Below are 20,244 nucleotides of genomic sequence, written 5' to 3' on the forward strand. Positions count from 1 at the left end.
AGACTCTATTGAATCCAATGCGAGACTCACAGCTGTCGAAGGCGCTGCGTCAGCTCGGAGTGGGAGCTCTGCTTTTGGACATGGCGGTGACTAAGACGCACACGCCATTTTGCGGAGTTCTCCATCTCTCCTAGATCACTGTCCACATTGTCCCATCAGGTGGACTGTGACGTCAGATGCCATAGAGTAGTGCTGAATGCTGAACCTGGCCCACTGGTATCTAGGCCATCAGATCTGTCCATAGCTCTGCTTCTGGACATATCAGTGACCAGGACGCGTGTGTTTCAATTCACACGTCATTTGGGGAGTTCTCGATCCCTCCCAGATCACTGCCCACCTTGTCCTCTGAGGTTAATCGCGACGTCGAGTGCCGTGGGACCGTGCTGAATGCTGAACCTGGCTACTGGTACGATGGGCTTCACACCCATTAGTAGCTCTGCTTTCGGACATGACTGTGACCAACAAGTATGTGTTTCAATTCACACCATTTCGAGGAATTCTCGATCTCTCCCAGATCACTACCTGCGCTGTCCCCACAGGTCGACCATGATGTCAGATGCCGTGGAGACACGCTGAATGCTGAACGTGGCCTGTCAGCACGATAAGCCATCAGAGCCACACAGGAGTTTAAGGTCGCTTCTGCCATGGACCAGACTGGTGTTGGTAGACCCTCAGTCTACTCATCAGCGCTGGCTCCTGTGCCGGCATCAGTATTGGATGCTGGACTCTACCAGTCGCAGCTTCAGTTCGCTGATCGTCTCGGAGAGCAGTAAGTGCAAGATCAACACTAGAACGATCTCACACACAAGGTGTTACCGTAGAATCGAGCGCAAATGACACAAACGCCAGCGATCCTGCTGATAGTGCCAAAAGCTAGTGGGGTGGAGTATTTATCTCATCAAGGAGAGGCTATGCTCCACAATGCCATTCGTTATGTCCGAACTGTGTCTGCTAAATTTGCTTAACGAATTTGTTACAGGATTTTTGCCGCTTACAAGGAGAACACAACTCCATCCGAATAAGCCGCGGAAGGTCCAACAGTACCGGCCGACCGCCGTGTCATCCTCAAACGATAGGCGTCATTGCATGCTGATGCGAAGGAGCGTGTTGGTTCAAATGGCTCTGAGCACTATGGGACTTAACTTCTGAGGTCATCAGTCCACTAGAAATTAGTACTACTTAAAAACTAACCTAAGGACAGCACACACATCCATGCCCGAGGCAGGATTCGAACCTGCAACCGTAGCGGTCGCGTGGTTCCAGACTGAAGCGCCTAGAACCGCTCGGCCACTCAGGCCTGCGAAGGAGCGTGTGTTCAGCACACCACTGTCTCAGATGTTTTGGTGACTGGAGCCCCTACTTCTCAGTTATGTAGCTCCTCAGTTGGCCTCACAAGGGCTAAGTGCACCCCGCTTGCCAGTAGTATTCGGCAGACTCGGATGGTCACCCATCCAACTGCTAGCCAAGCCCAACAGCGCTTAACTTTTGTGATCTGGCAGGAACCGGTGTTACCACTGCGTCAATGCCATTAGCAGGAGAACACAGCAAGCGCCATAATCCGATTTCCCAGAAACTTTGTTCAGGAGAAGAAGGGTCAAAATATGCGAACACGCCTCTGCTTGTCCGTAGATACTTTATCGATTCTGAGATAACGACGGCCAAAGTCTTTGGGGTACTTTATCTGCCATTTAGCGAGCAAATAGTTCGGCTGCAGTGATGGCACAGTGGTCAGTGTCCCAGCTTCGCATTGTTCCCTGTGTTCGAAACCTGATCGTTATTTTTATTTTTGTTTTTGATTTATGTACCTAAGTCTGTAGAAGATTGTTACACTATTGTTTTCCAGAGTATACTGAAATAACGTTGCCCTAATTCCTCTAACAATTGCATATCAGATGAATGGAAGAAAAAAAAAGAAAATTACTTGAAATTTTTTTCGGTGAAATTGCTGAAGTGAATCTTGACTCACTATCGGTTGCAAACGCGACTTTTCGGAAAAGTAATACTTTACACAAATCATTGCCGGCACCTGAAATCTTGAAGAGTGTTAACGACGTTTCTTTCCCGAGGGAGATTCATACGAATAAATGTCGCTGTGGCAAACCTGCATTCGCATGATGCTTGTGGTGTTAGGAATTTTTGTGTTTCGAATATTTCTACGATCAGTATCATCCATGGGAATGCACTAAATATTCCCGAAGACTAAACATATGAATAAAAAATAAGAATTATTATAGTAATTTATAGGAGAATTATATATTAGCATATGAGAATTTAAAAAGATTGTAAACCATCTCATTACCGTTTACGTACATACATATATTATGCAGTGTGTTCGGAAATTCCCGTTACAAATTTCAAAGACTTGTGGAGGGGAGTGAGTGCATAATATTTTGAATAGGAACCCACGTCTGGAAACGAGCTGTTTCCGTTTTACGAAGGTTTCAATTCAGTTGTTTAGCTCATCTACTTGTGGTTGAGGAATTGAATTAGACGTGACACAATACAATTATTAAGTAACAGTTCGAAAGGAAACATAACGAAATATCCATTTACTACTTAAGCACACTCGTTTGTATTAACGCCCAAACATTACGTGTTTACATTATTTCTAGAAAGAAAAAAAAAACCAGCGCACTGTACGTACAGAACAGTACTGATGCATTACTACAGTGGATGATGCAGCAACCACCAACGTTGTTCACAGACATTGTACGTCCGAAGCATGTTCTGGTACACACTGTCCACCCCACCTGGTGTCTCTTCAGTTTCTAGCGCAGCGGTTAGAACTCGTGCCAGGAAATCTTCCTCTGCCTCTACAGAAGTCTCGCAAATGAAACTTCGCACACGACGTTAAATGAAATCAGGCGACCATCATCCTGTCTAGCCTACTGCCTACCAGGATAGGCAACTCTGAGACTATTCTCTTTCCCTCAGCAGACGTGGGCTATTTAAGGGGAGTAGGTATGGTGAAATTGGTCAAAAAGTGACATTTTCCGATTATTATCTCTTAATAATATTTAATGCCTCCTGAACAATTTGATGCATCATGATTAATTTTAATTGGAAGTGAAGTTTTTATTATTCCAAAGTAAATAGTACAAGTGTAAAAAGATCTAGTCATTTTCCAATCACTTCCTTAAGTATCTCTATCTCCGGAACTATTCACTCTAGAAGGTTGTCGTTTTCAGCTGTTAAGGGGTTAGATGCAGTGTGTCAACAGAAATGACGATATTGCACGTGCATTTTGTGGAGTTACTTTGTGGTTGTAGTATTTTATAGTATTTGAACTGTAACGGTAGTGGTTTGGTGTGTCATTACACGTTCTTATACCTCTTTTCGGCATGTCGAAAAAGAGGGTTGCTTCAAGAAGCGAAGTTTATATGGAAACCAGTATACATCTGAATCACAGGCACATGATAAGAACACGCCCACTAGTGCTTCGAAGACGAAACTTGGAAACTATATAAATAGATTAGGTTATATTGATGATGTTGAGACAGCAACCAGCCACAAATTTATTTTCAGTTCCTTTATTCAAGGGCACCGTTACCGGTTTCGAATCGTTATCATTTATCTTCAGACGGTTTTCAAGCTTTCATTACATGTGGTGCGTTTTTTACAGATTAATCGTCCTGAAATATAAATAATACATAATTGTAAGCAATCCACACAGATGGTTGCGTTACAGATTTTTCATTGGATGTGACTTACGTGAAATGTCGGTTTGGACTGTTTGTTTTCATTACATTCGTCCAACAGGTGTGAATACAATCCCACTGCACTCTTATCATCGTACACGTAAATTTAAACCGTGTAAAACCGTGTCAAGCGAGAGCTCATTTGAGGGCAAGGTGGAGGTCTGCTGTGTTTTCCGACGAACGCTGCATCTGTCTGGGTGCCAGTGATGGCCGTGTGTTGGTTAGAAGGAGGCGAGTTGAGGGCCTGCAGCCAACCCGTCTGTTTCTTAGACAAACTGAATCTACGCCTGGACTTGTGGTCTGAGGTGCGATTTCGTATGATAACAGGAGCGCTCTCGTAGTCATCCCACACACCCTGACTGCAACAGTGTAGGTTCGTCTGGTGATTCGTCCACCTGTGCTGCCATTCGTGAACAGCGTTCCAGGAGGTGTTTTCCAACAGGATAACGCTCGAACGACCGCCGCTGTTGTAACCCAGTATGCTCTACACTGTGTCGACATGTTGCCTTGGCCTGTTCAGACACCACATCTGTCTCCAGTCAGGCAGAAATGGGACATCATCGGGCGAGAACTCCAGCATCCTGTACTGACCGACAGGCATGGAACTCCACCCACCAACTAAGATTCGGCATCTGCAACAACACAATACACGCCTGTCTAAGTGCTTGCATTCAACACACTGGAAGCTACACCGGCTATTAATGTACCAGCATTCCACATTTGCTATGACTTGACACGCGCTTGCATTAACCTGTGATCTTGCAAAGTTAACACTGAATTATGTTACCCTGACAAATGTATTCCTGAAGGTACATTACTCTAGATTAATTGTTTTTTGGTGTTGGGACATTTCATGTGACTGTATCTGAAACGCAACAAGTTGTGGTGTTAGAAGTATGTAAATAAATAAAATAAAAAAATATAAAACTGAATAAAGCTAACGTGAACGTAACGCTCCAAGCAGAAAGTTATCAAGAGCTTCTAACAGCAACTGCCTGTCCACTGGTCCTGCAACAATTCATTACAGAACGAGCGCAAAATTGTCTAAAATTTCGCATTTCGTCTGTTCATATAGAACTTTATTCATTTAAAACTCTGTCAAACTGATCCTTTACACTGTACAACTGCACAACCAATAACGATAAACGACAGCTGTAGGCAGCACCAAATCATTTACGCAATTAATTGCAGCTGCGAACTCAGTTCCCAAGAAGACTGGTAATGTGAATAGTAATCAGGGTACCAGAATGAAATTTTCACTCTGCAGCGGAGTGTGCACTGATATGAAACTTCCTGTCAGATTAAAAGTGTGTGCCGGACTGACACTCGAACTCGGGAACTTTGCCTTTCCGGGCAAGTGCTCTACCATCTGAGCTACCCAAGCACGACTCACGACCCTTCCTCACAGCTTTAAATCCGCCAACACCTCGTCTCCTACCTCCCAAACTTCACAGAAGCTCTCCTGCGAGCCTTGCAGAACTAGCACTCCTGGAAGAAACAATACTGAGGAGACATGGCTTAGCCACAGCCTGGGGGGTGTTTCCAGAATGAGATTTTTCACTCTGCAGCGGAGTGTGCACTGATATGAAACTTCCTCCCAGATTAAAACTGTGTGCTGTACCGAGACTCGAACTCGGGACCTTTGCCTTTTGCGGGAAAGTTCTCTACCAACTGAGCTACCCAAGCACGACTCACGACCTTTCCTACATCTACATCTACATCCATACTCCGCAAGCCACCTGACGGTGTGTGGCGGTGGGTACCTTGAGTACCTCTATCTGTTCTCCCTTCTATTGCAGTCTCGTATTGTTCGTGGGAAGAAGGATTGTCGGTATGCCTCTGTGTGGGCTCTAATCTCTCTGATTTTATCCTCATGGTCTCTTCGCGAGATATATGTAGGAGGGATCAATATACTGCTTGACTCCTCGGTGGGGGTATGTTCTCGAAAGTTCAACAACAGCCTGTACCGAGCTACTGAGCGTCTGTCCAGTAGAGTCTTCCACTGGAGTTTATCTATCATCTCCGTAACGCTTTCGCGATTACTAAATGATCCTGTAACGAAGCGCGCTGCTCTCCGTTGGATTTTCTCTATCTCTTCTACCAACCCTATCTGATACGGATCCCACAATGCTGAGCAGTACTCAAGCAGTGGGCGAACAAGTGTACTGTAACCTACTTCTTTTGTTTTCGGATTGCATTTCCTTAGGATTCTTCCAACGAATCTCAGTCTGGCATCTGCTTTACTGACGATCAACTTTATATGATCATTCCATTTTAAATCACTCCTAATGCGTACTCCCAGATAATTTATGGAATTAACTGCTTCCAGTTGCTGACCTGCTATATTGTAACTAAATGATAAAGGATCTTTCTCTCTATGTATTCGCAGCACATTACACTTTTCTACATTGAGATTTAACTGCCATTCCCCGCACCATGTGTTAATTCGTTGCAGATCCTCCTGCATTTCAGTACAATTTTCCATTGTTACAACCTCTCGATATACCACAGCATCATCTGCAAAAAGCCTCAGTGAACTTCCGATGTCATCCACAAGGTCATTTACGTATATTGTGAATAGCAACGGTCCTACGACACTCCCCTGCGGCACACCTGAAATCACTCACAGCTTTAATTCCTCCAGTACCTCGTCTCCTACCTTCCAAACTTCACAGAAGCTCTCCTGCGAACCTTGCAGAACTAGCACTCCTGGAAGAAAGGATATTGCGGAGACATGGCTTAGCCTTGATGTTTGGAAGGTACGAGACGAGGTACTGGCAGAACTGAAGCTGTGAGGGTGGGTTGTCAGTCGTGCTAGGGTAGCTCAGTTGGTAGACCGCTTGCTCGCGAAAGGCAAAGGTCCTGAGTTCGAATCTCGTTCGGGTACACAGTTTTAATATGCCAGGAAGTTTCAGTAATTAGAGTAGTTCGTTAGGCAGGAAACATTGGAGGATGCTATGCTCACGTTGTGTCTCTCTCCCCGCCAGGTACGAGTTGACACCGAATGGGACGAGCGGGCTGCGAACGTGTCAGCCCTCGTGCGCTTCTGGCTGCCCTCACGGAAGATGCACGGCCCCGAACAGCTGCGAGTGTGGCGCGGGCTACCAGCGGGCCGAGGCAGAAGACGGTCTGGGGACGTGCGTGGCGACGCTGCGTTGCTGGACCAACGGCTCCCAGGCGTGCCAGTGTGTCACGGGGTACAAGCTGACAGTGAGCGACGGAGGACTACTCGAGTGCCGGCTCGACTGTGGGGCTCTGTGTGGACCTTACTCAGTCTGTAAGGGACCCGGAGGGTGCAGGTGTATGAAGGGCTACAGGTGAGTCAGTACCCTTTTCCTCATTCGCTTCTACAATCAACCCGGGACTGCTATAGTGCGCGTCATTTATGACGGCGGACGAGTTTAGGTTCGTTTTGCGCATCTGACGTCACAAAACACAGTCACCCAGTGAACAGAGAACGACGTTGCCAGAGCTCGATTGCAGTGCAGAGCACGGACGAGTGTCTTCAGTTTTAGAAACGTTCAGTCATAAATAAAGTAATAGAACAAAAGCCGTGTCTCGATAGCAGACTTAACTTTAAAGAAAGTTTGGAAAAAGCATTATTTATACCAATTGCTTCATATTCTATTAATTAATTAAACAAGCAATAAGCCTCCTAATTCAGGCGATAGCAAGGAAAGGTGTTTGTATCATTCTCACTAACCGCTTTTTCGCAATAAATAACAGCGGTAATTGTTTATTTCCTATTGTACTTCGACGAAACGTGAATAATTCATAGTTATACCAACAGTGTTTGTCGGTATTTTGCGTGATATTTTAAAGTCCTCCGAGAGAAATATTGAATGACAAGCAGCGGTAGTGTAGTGGTTAATGTGTATGGCTGCTAAGCGAAAGGTTATCAGTTCAAACCTTGCTCGGTGCTCAATATATTCTTTGTTTAAAAACAGTATCGAAGTGTCTTACTTCACGAATTTTATTCGTTTGAATGTAATTTTTTGAAATTTCTAGTCGCAACTAAAATCGCCATACAGAAAGTATATGCTATGGACTTTTACCTCTGCAAACCCTACAAAATTTCGTGCAATGGTTTACTATATCTAATGCTGCACAATAACTGCGTTGAACTTCGAAACAAAATTAAGTCATGTATGGGCAGGGGGGGGGGGGGGGAGGTATCAGTCAAGAAGATGTGTAAAAATCAAATTTTTGGGCCAAATAGGTTTTGTGAAATCGAATGATAAAGTGTGTCAAAGCAGTCGAAACACCATGTGTCTGCAGAGGCGAGCAGTGCAGTGATGACAAAATCGCGCACATCGCGGAATGCGGGGAGCACGTCTCTGTAGCAGCGAAATGGTTAATACGGCCGTGGTGCCTTTACTTCATAAACTGCGCGCTCCCCCCCCCCCCCCCTAAACGTATGTTTGCGAACTATACTATACTATGGCGCTGCTTCTCTTGGCGCGTACAACTGGCAACGCAGCAATCTCCCGCTTCTGGGAGGGCATGCGCCTACGGCCAATATAAAAGAATTGCACTATAGTTGTCTATATACAGGGTGGTCCATTGATAGTGACTGGGGCAAATATCTCACCTCATCAGCGTCAAACGAAAAAACTACAAAGAACGAAACTCGTCTACCTTGAAGGGGGAAACCAGATGGCGCTATGGTTGGCCCGCTAGATGACGCTGCCGTAGGTCAAACGAATATCAACTGCGTTTTTTTAAATAGGAACCCCCATTTTTTATTACATACTCGCGAAGTACGTAAAGAAATATGAATGATTTAGTTGGACCACTTTTTTCGCTTTGTGATAGATGGTGCTGTAATAATCACAAACATATAAGTACGTGGTATCACGTAACATCCCGCCAGTGCGGACGGTATTTGCTTCGTGATAAATTACCCGTGTTAAAATGGACCGTTTACCAATTGCGGAAAAGGTCGATATCGTGTTGATGTATGGCTATTGTGATCAAAATGCCCAACGGGCGTCTGCTATCTATGCTGCTCGGTATCGTGGACGACGACATCCAAGTGTCCGGACCGTTCGCCGGATAGTTACGTTATTTAAGGAAACAGGAAGTGTTCAGCCACATGTGAAATTTCACCACGACCTGCAACAAATGATGATGCCCAAGTAGGTGTTTTAGCTGCTGTCGCGGCTAATCCGCACATCAGTAGCAGACAAACTGGGCGAGCATCGGGAATCTGAAAACCCTCGGTGTTGAGAATGCTACATCAACATCGATTGCATGCGTACCATATTTCTATGCACCCGGAACTGCATGGCGACGACTTTGAACGTCGTGTACAATTCTGCCACTGGGCACAAGAGAAATTACGGCACGGTGACAGATTTTTTGCACGCATTCTATTTAGCGACGAGCGTCATTTACCAACAGCGGTAACGTAAACCGGCATAATATGCACTATTGGGGAACGGAAAATCCACGATGGCTGCGACAAGTGGAACATCAGCGACCTTGGCGGGATAATGTTTGGTGCGGCATTATGGGAGGAAGGATAACTGGCCCCCATTTTATCGATGGCAATCTAAATGGTGCAATGTATGCTGATTTCCCACGAAATGTTCTACCGATGTTGCTACAAGATGTTTCACTGCATGACACAATGGCGATGTACTTCCAACATGATGGATGTCCGGCACATAGCTCACGTGCGGTTGAAGCGGTATTGAATAGCATATTTCATGACAGGTGGATTGGTCGTCGAAGCACCATACCGCACGTTCACCGGATCTGACGTCCCCAGATTTCTTTCTGTGGGGAAAGTTGAAGGTTATTTGCTATCGTGGTCCACCGACAACGCCTGACAACATGCGTCAGCACATTGTTAATGCACGTGCGAACATTACGGAAGGCGAACTACTCGCTGTTGAGAGGAATGTCGTTACACGTATTGCCAAATGCATTGAGGTTGACGGACATCATTTTGAGCATTTATTGCATTAATGTGGTATTTTCAGGTAATCACGCTGTAACAGCATGCGTTCTCAGAAATGATAAGTTCACAAAGGTACACGTATCACATTGGAAGAACCGAAATAAAATGTTGAAACGTACCTACGTTCTGTATTTTAGTTTAAAAATCCTACATGTTACCAACTGTTCGTCTAAAATTGTGAGCCATATGTTTGTGACTATTACAGCGCCATCTGTCACAAAGCGAAAAAATTAGTCCAACTACAACATTCATATTTCTTTATGTACTACACGAATATGTAATAACAAAAGGGGGGCTCCTATTTAAAAAAAACGCAGTTGATATCCATTTAATCTATGGCAGTGCCATCTAGCGGGCCAACCATAGCGCCATCTGGTTTCCCTCTTCAAGCTAGACAAGTTTCGTTCTTTGTAGTTTTTTCGTTTGATGCTTATTTCGTGAGATATTTGACCCGGTCACGATCAATGGACCACCCTGTATATAAAAATGAGAGTGAATTCATTTGACACAGCTGGTACTCGAGCCAACTCTGGTCTCTTGCTTGTGTAGATAAATGCAGGTGAGTGCTATCCACATCCGGCAGCTGGTTCTTCAATCAACCCTGGACTGATAATTGTCAAGATAGATAAACATGAGAGTTAACCCATCGACACACCTGGAATTTGAGTCAGCCCTTTTCTGTTGCTTGTCTAAATGATAAGGTGGTGTCTGAGGCACCCAAACAACACTGAAGCGCCAAAGAAAATGGTATAGGCACGCGTATTCAAATAGAGAGGTATGTAAACGGGAAGAATACGGCGCTGCGGTCGGGAACCCCTACATAAGACATCAAATGTCTGACGCAGTTGTTAGATCGGTTACTGCTGCTACAATAGCAGGTTCTCAAGATTTATGTGAGTTTGAACGTGGTGTTATAGTCGGCGCACGAGCGATGGGACAAATTATCCCTTAGGTGGCAATAATGTGGGGATTTCCCCGTACGACCATTTCACTAGTGTACCGTAAATATGAGGAATACGGTAAAGCAACAAATTTCCGACATCGTTGCGGCCGGAAGAAGATCCTGCAAGAACGGGACCAACGGCGACCGAAGAGAATCAATCGTTCAACGTGACAGAAGTGCAAACCTTCGGCAAATTGATGCAGATTCAATGCTGAGCAATCAACAAGTGTCAGCGTAGGGACCGTTTGACGAAACATCATCGTTGTGGGCTTTCGCAGTCGAAGGCCCTTTTGTGTATCCTTGATGACTGGACAACAGAAAGCCTTATGCCGACATTGAACTGTTGATGCCTGGAAGCATGTCGCCTAGTCGAACGAGTCGCGTCTCAAATTGTATCGAACGGATGGACGTGTACGGGTAAGGAGACAACCTCGTGAATCCATGGAGCCTGCATGTTAGCAGGTAACTGTTGAAGCTGGTCGAGGCTCTGTAATGGTGTTAGGTGCGTGTAGTTGGAGAAATATTGGACTCCTGATACGTCTAGATACGACTCTGACAGGTGATACGTACGTAAGCATCGTGTCTGATCACCTGCATCCATTCATGTCCATAGTGCATTCCGATGGAATTGGACATTTCCAGCAGGATAATGTGACACCCCAAACGTCCAGAATTGCTACACAGTGGATCTAGGAACACTCTTAAGACTTTAAACACTTTCGCTTGCCACCAAACTCTCTAGACATGAACATTATTGAGCATATCTGAGATGCCTTGCAATGTGCAGTTCGGAAAAGATGTCCACCCCCTCGTACTCTCACGGATTTATGGACAGTCCTGCAGGCTTCATGATGTCAGTTCCCTCCAGCACTACTTCACCAGTCTGGAAACGCCTCGGGCATGGATGTGTGTGATGTACTCAGGTTAGTTAGGTTTAAGTATTCTAGGGGACTGATGACCTCAGATGTTAAGTCCCATAGTGCTCAGAGCCATTTGAACCATTTTGAACCACTACTTCACACATTAATCGAGTCCATGCGACGTCTTGTTGCGGCACTTCCGCGCGCGCACGGGGGCTCCGCACTGTATTAGGCAGGTGTACCTGTTTCTTTGCTTCTTCAGTGTAACCAACAGCCTAAGTGAAGAACTGCCATTTTTAATTCTGTCTGTAATCGGCATTACGCCACATTAATGTGTGTAATTTATTTGCAGCGACAATAGATCATTTGTTGAGATCGAGAGGAACGACCCCCTCCGCTGTGAGCCCGTCTGCAGTCACGGCTGTGGCGAAGGGAGATGCGTCGCTCCGAACAAGTGCCAGTGCAGCAATCCGCTGAAGGTCAGGCAGACATACACGTGTGTGAACGCCAGGTGCCACGCTCCAGGCGCGTGTAGGTGCTGGCCCAACTACGAGAGCATCCCAGGGAAGCCCAACAGATGCAGGCCATACTGCGACCCACCGTGCGAGAACGGCACCTGCGTCGCACCTGGCCGGTAAGTGCTGTCACGCGAAACGTTTAAAAAAAAATCTGCCTCTGGGTAACTATCATTTTACAACTTTTTTATAGTTTTCTCAAAGATGCCAAATGCTTAAGAAGCAATTGGTCTGTCTCTAGATAGCAGAGACACATCACTATGAATCTGTTTGCTTAACATTATATCTCACCTGTCTATCTATTCTATCGCTTGCACCTTGTCCCACGGTTACGCAGGGTTGGCCATGGTTAAATGAATGTGACATGTTAATTGTAAGGGGTGGCCAGATGCCCTTCCTGCCGCCACCCCATACCCCCCAGGACGGAAATAGTGTACCCCAACTCTCTGCATTAGTGGAATCCATGAAATAGTGGGAATTTGTTCAGATGTCAGCGAGCTGGGTAACTGGGGCTGAACGTGGGGACCAGCCTGGTATTCACCTAGTGGGATGTGGAAAACCGCCTAAAAACCACATCCAGGCTGGCCAGCACACTGGTTCTCGTTGGTAATCCGCCAGGCGGATTCGATCCGGGGGCCGGCGCGCCTACCCGAGTGCAGGAAGCAGCGTATTAGCGCTCTCGGCTACCCTGCTGGGTCTTAACATTATATCTCACTTTATCAGGTTAAGTCCATACTAATACGATTAATAAAACCGTAAGTCTGTCCCGTCTGTCTGAACATGCTAATCTCCAAAACTACTAGAAGAGTTTTCGTGTGGTTTTCGCAGGTAACCTGATTGTTGTTTGGGGCACCATGTAGGATTTAATTGACAAAAATCGGATCACCTGTCGTAATTTACAGTTTTATCTAAAACGGTCATGTCAGTATGTTTGTTTGTCTGAATACGCTAATTTTCTAATCTATTTCATACAGTCTTCATTTTCTCAAAATTGGACCATGGAAAAATAGGTATAGCTTCAGCATAGCTTCGGGCAACACACAGGCTTTATTTTATAAAAATCAGATCACAGAGAAAGTGTAATTTAATGTACTTGTACAAATGAACTGACACACTTTCAGAGACTTTACTGGTCTCTGTAGGGCCTTGTGCTGCAAGGGAGAGGATGTTGTTAAGGGTGGCTGGTATCCTCTTTCTATAATACAAATGGACATGTGTATCAATCTGGTTCATTATTTACATGAACGTTTGCTTAAAATGAATGGCGTCCATGTGTTGCGGTACAAGCTCATCAGTAGTAGTCCTCTTGCAGACAATATCGCTAACCTTTCCATTAAAAACTTTACACTTACTGCTGGTACAGTAAAAGTCCTACTGCACTGGTACTCACCAATCTGGTCGCTGTGTACTGCTGTAACCCGAGAAAAACTAGGCCTGCTCCTTAAGTAGACTGACAGATGTCACACTGGATGAGTGAGTCAGCGAGGCTCTCCTGTCAGCGACGGTTGCCTAAATACGTGTTGTCGAGAGGGCGTTGGCGGCCCGGTGCTTGCGGGTGTGTCTCTGGTCCTTCTTGTGAGAGGCGCGTTTGATCCAGTGCCTACTATCGAACTTCGCGCTTAATCTTTGTCGACAGATGTGCTGGCGACAGCTTCCGCCAGCACCGTCTCATGCAGATATGGTTTTATGTATATAGATTGAAGCACCGAGTGAAAACTTGTACTAAGGCCGAGAATCGAACCTGGTCCTCCCACTTACTAGGCAGGTGCGTTAGCCACTGAACCACCTTGGCACAGCAGTTCACAAAACTGCAAGAATTACCCTGGCATGCTTCACCCCTCGATCCAAATTCTCACTGCCGCTCCAGTCTACTTTTAAATTCCACCTTACACACAAACAGGATTGTCGAGGCTCTCCATGTTCTGGAATTGCACCTCAGCATCGAACGTAAATGGGGAACCCATCCTGAAACACATGTGAAAGAACTTACATATTCCCAGCCTAGATACAAGTTTTCACTCGCCACATCAGTCTATACACATAAAATCATACCTCATTTCACTAAGCTTTGAAGCTCCTCTTTTGGTTCTTCCATGTTTGCGATTTAAAAACTGTTTTTTTTCGTAAATCAGCCTCATGCATATATAATTAGTTAGTTTTTATATTCACACAGACATGTTTCGACACTGATGTGTCTTCTTCTGTGAGTCAAATTTTTATTTCTGTAAAGTAATATATCACATTGGTAATAATCTAACTACAGCAGGCCTAAGAAGTACAGTATTTGCAATTTGCTTAGTTTGGTTTAGACACTCACCTTAGCCGGCCGCGGTGGTCTCGCGGTTCTAGGCGCGCAGTCCGGAACCGTACGACTGCTACGGTCGCAGGTTCGAATCCTGCCTCGGGCATGGATGTGTGTGATGTCCTTAGGTTAGTTAGGTTTAAGTAGTTCTAAGTTCTAGGGGACTAATGACCACAGCAGTTGAGTCCCATAGTGCTCAGAGCCATTTGAACCTTTGAACCACACTCACCTTAAAATTACTTCGCTAACTCCACTGTATTATTATACATTGATTTTAGTGCTCGTTTTCGTCGTATTTTTGACAGCATGCCATCTGCAAACTAGCCATGAAGAAAATTATTGCGTATTTGTGGAGAGCTGTTCCGAAGGTAGAGGTTATGTACGTTTCTGTACTTAATTTTTTCAGCCTGTTTCGTGTCCCTGGTTTGTGTCTCAATCAACTACTATTTAGTACATTTTTTCACTCAGTTTTTCACGAATTTCCGCTCACTACATCACCTCACATGCACTTGCACAAAATGAGGCGAAAATGTGATCTGAGCAGACACTTGTGATAACACACTCAGTGAGAGGTGTTATGTTATTGTCGTTGCCCACTTGTTCATCGTTGGTCTTGTGTTTGTTATGGCGCTGATTTAGAAAAAAACAGCAGCTTAATCTTCAGATGTACAAAACACACCTTGAATTAGCCAATCTCTTAAATACACCAACCCATTTCGATGACATAACTCAAGAAATCAGGTCTTACACAGAAACACTAATGAACAAAAAGAAAGAAGCACAAAATAAAAAAGTGAATCACCTCATGAGATCTGCCACAACAATAGATAAAGAAGACAGAGTGTGGACCCAACATGTGTTCCATGACAGACTTGCCAATTTAACTGACATAAAACAAGAAAGATAATTACTTGAAAAGGAGCCTAAACACAACGTAAACACAAACCTGTCACACAAAATCATATAAAACCTGATCACAGAAATAGCATACATAATAAAGCAACAAGGAAAGTTGGAGAACCCAAACTTCAATGCCAACTTGACATGGGAACTTGTAGCAGAAGAGATAAAACACATAATAAAGGAGAACAAGACCCACATCATCTCAGAAACAAAAAATAAGAAAGCAAAATATACCTATAAAACTAAACAAAAAACTCCAATAACCCAATGCAATCATCACCAGAGCAGACAAAGGGAATACACTTGTGCTGACGAATGAGGCAGAGTACATCAAGAAAACAGAAAAATAAATAGAACAGAACAACATAATCAAGAAAATCAATTATCCTACCATGAATACAAAAGAAACATTCAAAAAGTCTTAAAAACCCTCAGAGTCACTGTCACAGAAACTCAAGCCAAATACATGACACAAAAGAATCCCAAAGCACCCTGTCTCAATAGTTTACCAAAGATACATAAGAATAACTGTCCAATCAAGCCCGCGATCAGTTTCAAAAATACACCATCTTACCACCTAGCTAGACACTTACATACATTACTACAGAAGTTATTCACTTTCACAAACAACAGAAACCTAAAAATCATCAGTGAACTGATAGAAAAGATAAAAGAAATAAGCATACCATCAACAGCAACCCTGGCATCTTTTGACATCACATCCATGTACACAAATGTGCCAACAGTAGAAACAATCAGCATTGTTAAAAAAACAACTGCAGTATCAAGGGGACATAACAAGAACATACACTGGGTGTTACAAAAAGGTACGGCCAGACTTTCAGGTAACATTCCTCACACCCAAATAAAGAAAAGATGTTATGTGGACATGTGTCCGGAAACGCTTAGCCGGCCGAAGTGGCCGTGCGGTTATAGGCGCTGCAGTCTGGAACCGCGAGACCACTATGGTCGCAGGTTCGAATCCTGCCTCGGGCATGGCTGTGTGTGATGTCCTTAGGTTAGTTAGGTGTAGCTAGTTCTAAGTTCTAGGGGACTAATGACCTCAGAAGTTGAGTCCCATAGTGCTCAGAGCCATTTGAACATTTTTTTTTTTTTTTTTTTTTTTTGGAAACGCTTAATTTCCATGTTAGAGCTCATTTTAGTTTCGTCAGTATGTACTGTACTTCCTCGATTCACCGCCAGTTGGCCCAATTGAAGGAAGGTAATGTTGACTTCGGTGCTTGTGTTGGCATGCGACTCATTGCCTTACAGTACTAGCATCAAACACATCAGTACGTAGCATCAGCAGCTTAGTGTTCATCACGAACGTGGTTTTGCAGTTAGTGCAATGTTTACAAATGCGGAGTTGGCAGATGCCCATTTGATGTATGGATTATCACAGGGCAATAGCCGTGACGCGGTACGTATGTATCGAGACAGATTTCCAGAACGAAGGTGCCCCGACAGGAAGACGTTCAAAGCAATTGATCGGCGTCTTAGGGAGCACGGAACATTCCAGCCTATGACCCGCGACTGGGGAAGACCGAGAACGACGAGGACACCTGCAATGGACGAGGCAATTCTTCGTGCAGTTGACGATAACCCTAATGTCAGCGTCAGAGAAGTTCCTGCTGTACAAGGTAACGTTTACCACGTCACTGTATGGAGAGTGCTACGGGAGAACCAAGTTGTTTCCGTACCATGTACAGCGTGTGCAGGCACTATCAGCAGCTGATTGGCCTTCTGCGAATGGTTCATCCAACAATGTGTCAATCCTCATTTCAGTGCAAATGTTCTCTTTACGGATAAGGCTTCATTCCAACGTGATCAGATTCTAAATTTTCACAATCGACATGTGTGGGCTGACGAGAATCCGCACGCAATTGTGCAATCACGTCATCAACACAGATTTTCTGTGAACGTTTGGGCAGGCATTGTTGGTGATCTCTTGATTGGGCCCCATGTTCTTCCACCTACGCTATGGAGCACGTTATCATGATTTCATACGGTATACTCTACCTGTGCTGCTAGAACATGAGCCTTTACAAGTACGACACAACATGTGGTTCATACACAATGGAGCTTCTGCACATGTCAGTCGAAGTGTTCGTACGCTTCTCAACAACAGTTTCGGTGACCGATGGGTTGGTAGAGGCGGACCAAATCCATGGCCTGCACGCTCTCCTGACCTCAGCCCTCTTGACTTTCATTTATGGGGGCATTTGAAAGCTCTTGTCTACGCAACCCCGGTACCAAATGTAGCGACTCTTCGTGCTCGTATTGTAGACGGCTCTGATACAATACGCCATTCTGCAGGGCTGCATCAGCGCATCTGGGATTCCATGCGACGGAGGGTGGATGCATGTATCCTCGCTAACGGAGGACATTTTGAACATTTCCTGTAACAAAGTGTTTGAAGTCACGCTGGTACGTTCTGTTGCTGTGTGTTTCCATTCCATGATTAATGTGATTTGAAGAGAAGTAATAAAATGAGCTCTAACATGGAAAGTAAGCGTTTCCGGACACATGTCCGCATAACATATTTTCCTTCTTTGTGTGTGAGGAATGTTTCCTGAAAGTTTGGCCGTACCTTTTTGTAACACCCTGTATAGATGAAATATAAGCCACCCTAAAGATTATAACAGAACTACTTCACTTTCAAGAAAGAGTTCTATCTGCAAAAAGATGGCCTACCAATGGGCTCACCCCTCAGTGGTCTGCTTGCAAACATATTTCTAAACCACATTGAAAACGAAATATTCAGTGAAATCATACATCGAAAACAGTGTAAGATTATATACTGATACCGATATGTAGATGACATCTTTTTTTAGATTGATGAAGCAGATACCCAATTAAAACAATCACACAGTTATGTAAACACAGCTCACTCAAAAATATAATTCACCATTGAGGCAGAAGAGGAAATGAAGCTTAATTTCTTAGACATTACCATACACAGAATCAAACATAATTTTGGAATTTTCAGGAAACCTACAGCCACAAGTAAAAGCAGTCGCATCAACTCCAACCACCCCCAAGCACACGAACTCTCAAGCTTCAGCCACATGATACACAGGCTCAACAGAACTCCACTGGCCACATTCATCTACACACAGGAACTAAATACAATACACCAAATAGCCAGAGACAATGGGTACAACACACAAATGATAAACTAACTGAACAACAAAATTAAAAAACAAATTAAAAGAGAAGAAACCATGAACAGATCACCAGCCACAACAGAGAACCAAAAACACAAGCTCCAGACAAACACAGGATACCAGGAACACCCTACAAAGCGTACAGCATGGTACATACTAACTTACAGTAACAAAAACGTCCACAGGGTGGGAAACATACTAAAGAAACATGGGCTACAAATATCATTCCGCACAAAAAGCACAGTACGTAAGAATCTAAGATCTAAGAACACCTCTGCAAACGAATTCTCCAAAGCTGGAACATATCATTTAATCTGTAGTTCATGCCAGTCGGTATACATAGGCCAAACATGCAGAAATTTCAAAACGAGGTACTCTGAACACCTCAGAGACCTAAGAAGTGACAGAAAACACTTTTGTAGACTCTCTAATACAAGAAAACTACCACCCAAAAAACACGGACACTGATCTTAGGATCTTCAGAGAAAGCAACAGTCTCTATCAAAAACTCACAATAGAGAACTACCACATACAAAAAGCAGCAATACAGGGAAAGAGAGTCCTGAATGAAACGTAACGTTAGCGACAGCCCCGGACGGTGCACAAGTCCCGCCCGATCACCCCCCTCCACTCCAATCCATATCCTAAGCTCGGCGCATGGTGTGCCGCATGGTCCAATGTCAAAGCTGTTCGTATCACAGATATGCCAGTCATAACAAGGGAGAAAATCAGTAGTTAGTACGACATACAGTTTTTCCGGTACCATTGTGAAAAGAATTAGAAATATGTACATTGGATATGCGAGTTGAAAAATAATCAATAAGAAAGAAAAATAAAAATGGTATCCACACTCTCTTTTTTATTTCATGAGCTTTCATCTGCAGTATATCAAAAAATCTGATATTTATTAACTGCAGCGAGCGCAAATTTCCGTCACCTCGCGTAGTGTAAGAAATTGTGTTGGGAAATATTAATCGGTAGTATCGCCAAGGATGCTGTCCATTATCTCGATTGTCTAAAGTCAATGTTGTGGATAAACAAGGTAAAGTTGATGTCTTGGTTTGTTTCTGATTACCTCATAAAAGTTACATTTCCACTTATTTCACATTTAAAACTACTCATTTTAAATACTTTTTATTACACAAACTGCTAAGAAGTACTAACAGCACAACACTGCTAATATGAACAATCGCGGTAAAACAAAAAACGACGAACAAAAACACGTGGACTGCAAAAAGCGGGGAACAAGCAAATTCTCACCCAACAAAAAGCGACGAACAAACGCTCACACTGCGAGAAGCGGCGAGCACACTGCGAGAAAGGGCGAATAAACAAACGCTCACTCTGCAAATCACTACAAACGCTGTGAAACTCGGAAAACGCAAACACAGAGAAACACTTCGAAGAAGCAAATGCCATATGGGGACTACCAAAGATCATATTGATGCGTTCTTGGTTGGTGTGGCGGGGGCGTAGGTGTGGGGGGGGGGGGGGGGGGGGGTAAATGGGCAGGGCTTGTGCAAATGTTCGGGGCTGTCGCTAACGTTTCCTTGAATTAAAATACAACACTGTACAACAAAACACTGCCGGCCGCGGTGGTCTAGCGGTTCTAGGCGCTCAGTCCGGAACCGCGCGGCTGCTGCGGTCGCAGGTTCGAATCCTGCCTCGGGCATGGATGTGTGTGACGTCCTTAGGTTAGTTAGGTTTAAGTAGTTCTAAGTTCTAGGGGACTGATGACCACAGATGTTAAGTCCCATAGTGCTCAGAGCCATTTGAACCATTTGAACAAAACACTGTTTGGAACACTCAATGAACTGTACAAAGGTGAACAGTAAAAAAATATAAAAAAAATTTAAAAATCTTGTCTTCTTGGTTTCTTCCCCACCCCACT

At 44.3% G+C, this 20,244-nt stretch overlaps 1 protein-coding gene across 2 annotated transcripts in view; it reads left to right on the forward strand.

Annotated features, from left to right (window-relative positions):
• The window catches only part of LOC126215222 (platelet endothelial aggregation receptor 1-like), a 154,660-nt gene that overhangs the window by 96,830 nt on the left and 37,586 nt on the right, over positions 1–20,244 (forward strand). For both annotated transcript variants that reach the window (XM_049941888.1, XM_049941889.1), the window contains 2 exons: positions 6,686–7,015; positions 11,819–12,100. In XM_049941888.1, the coding sequence (XP_049797845.1) occupies positions 6,686–7,015; positions 11,819–12,100 (612 nt within the window). The remainder of the gene's footprint in view (positions 1–6,685; positions 7,016–11,818; positions 12,101–20,244) is intronic.

Source organism: Schistocerca nitens, chromosome 12, assembly GCF_023898315.1.
Source record: "Schistocerca nitens isolate TAMUIC-IGC-003100 chromosome 12, iqSchNite1.1, whole genome shotgun sequence".
Lineage (NCBI taxonomy): Eukaryota > Metazoa > Arthropoda > Insecta > Orthoptera > Acrididae > Schistocerca > Schistocerca nitens.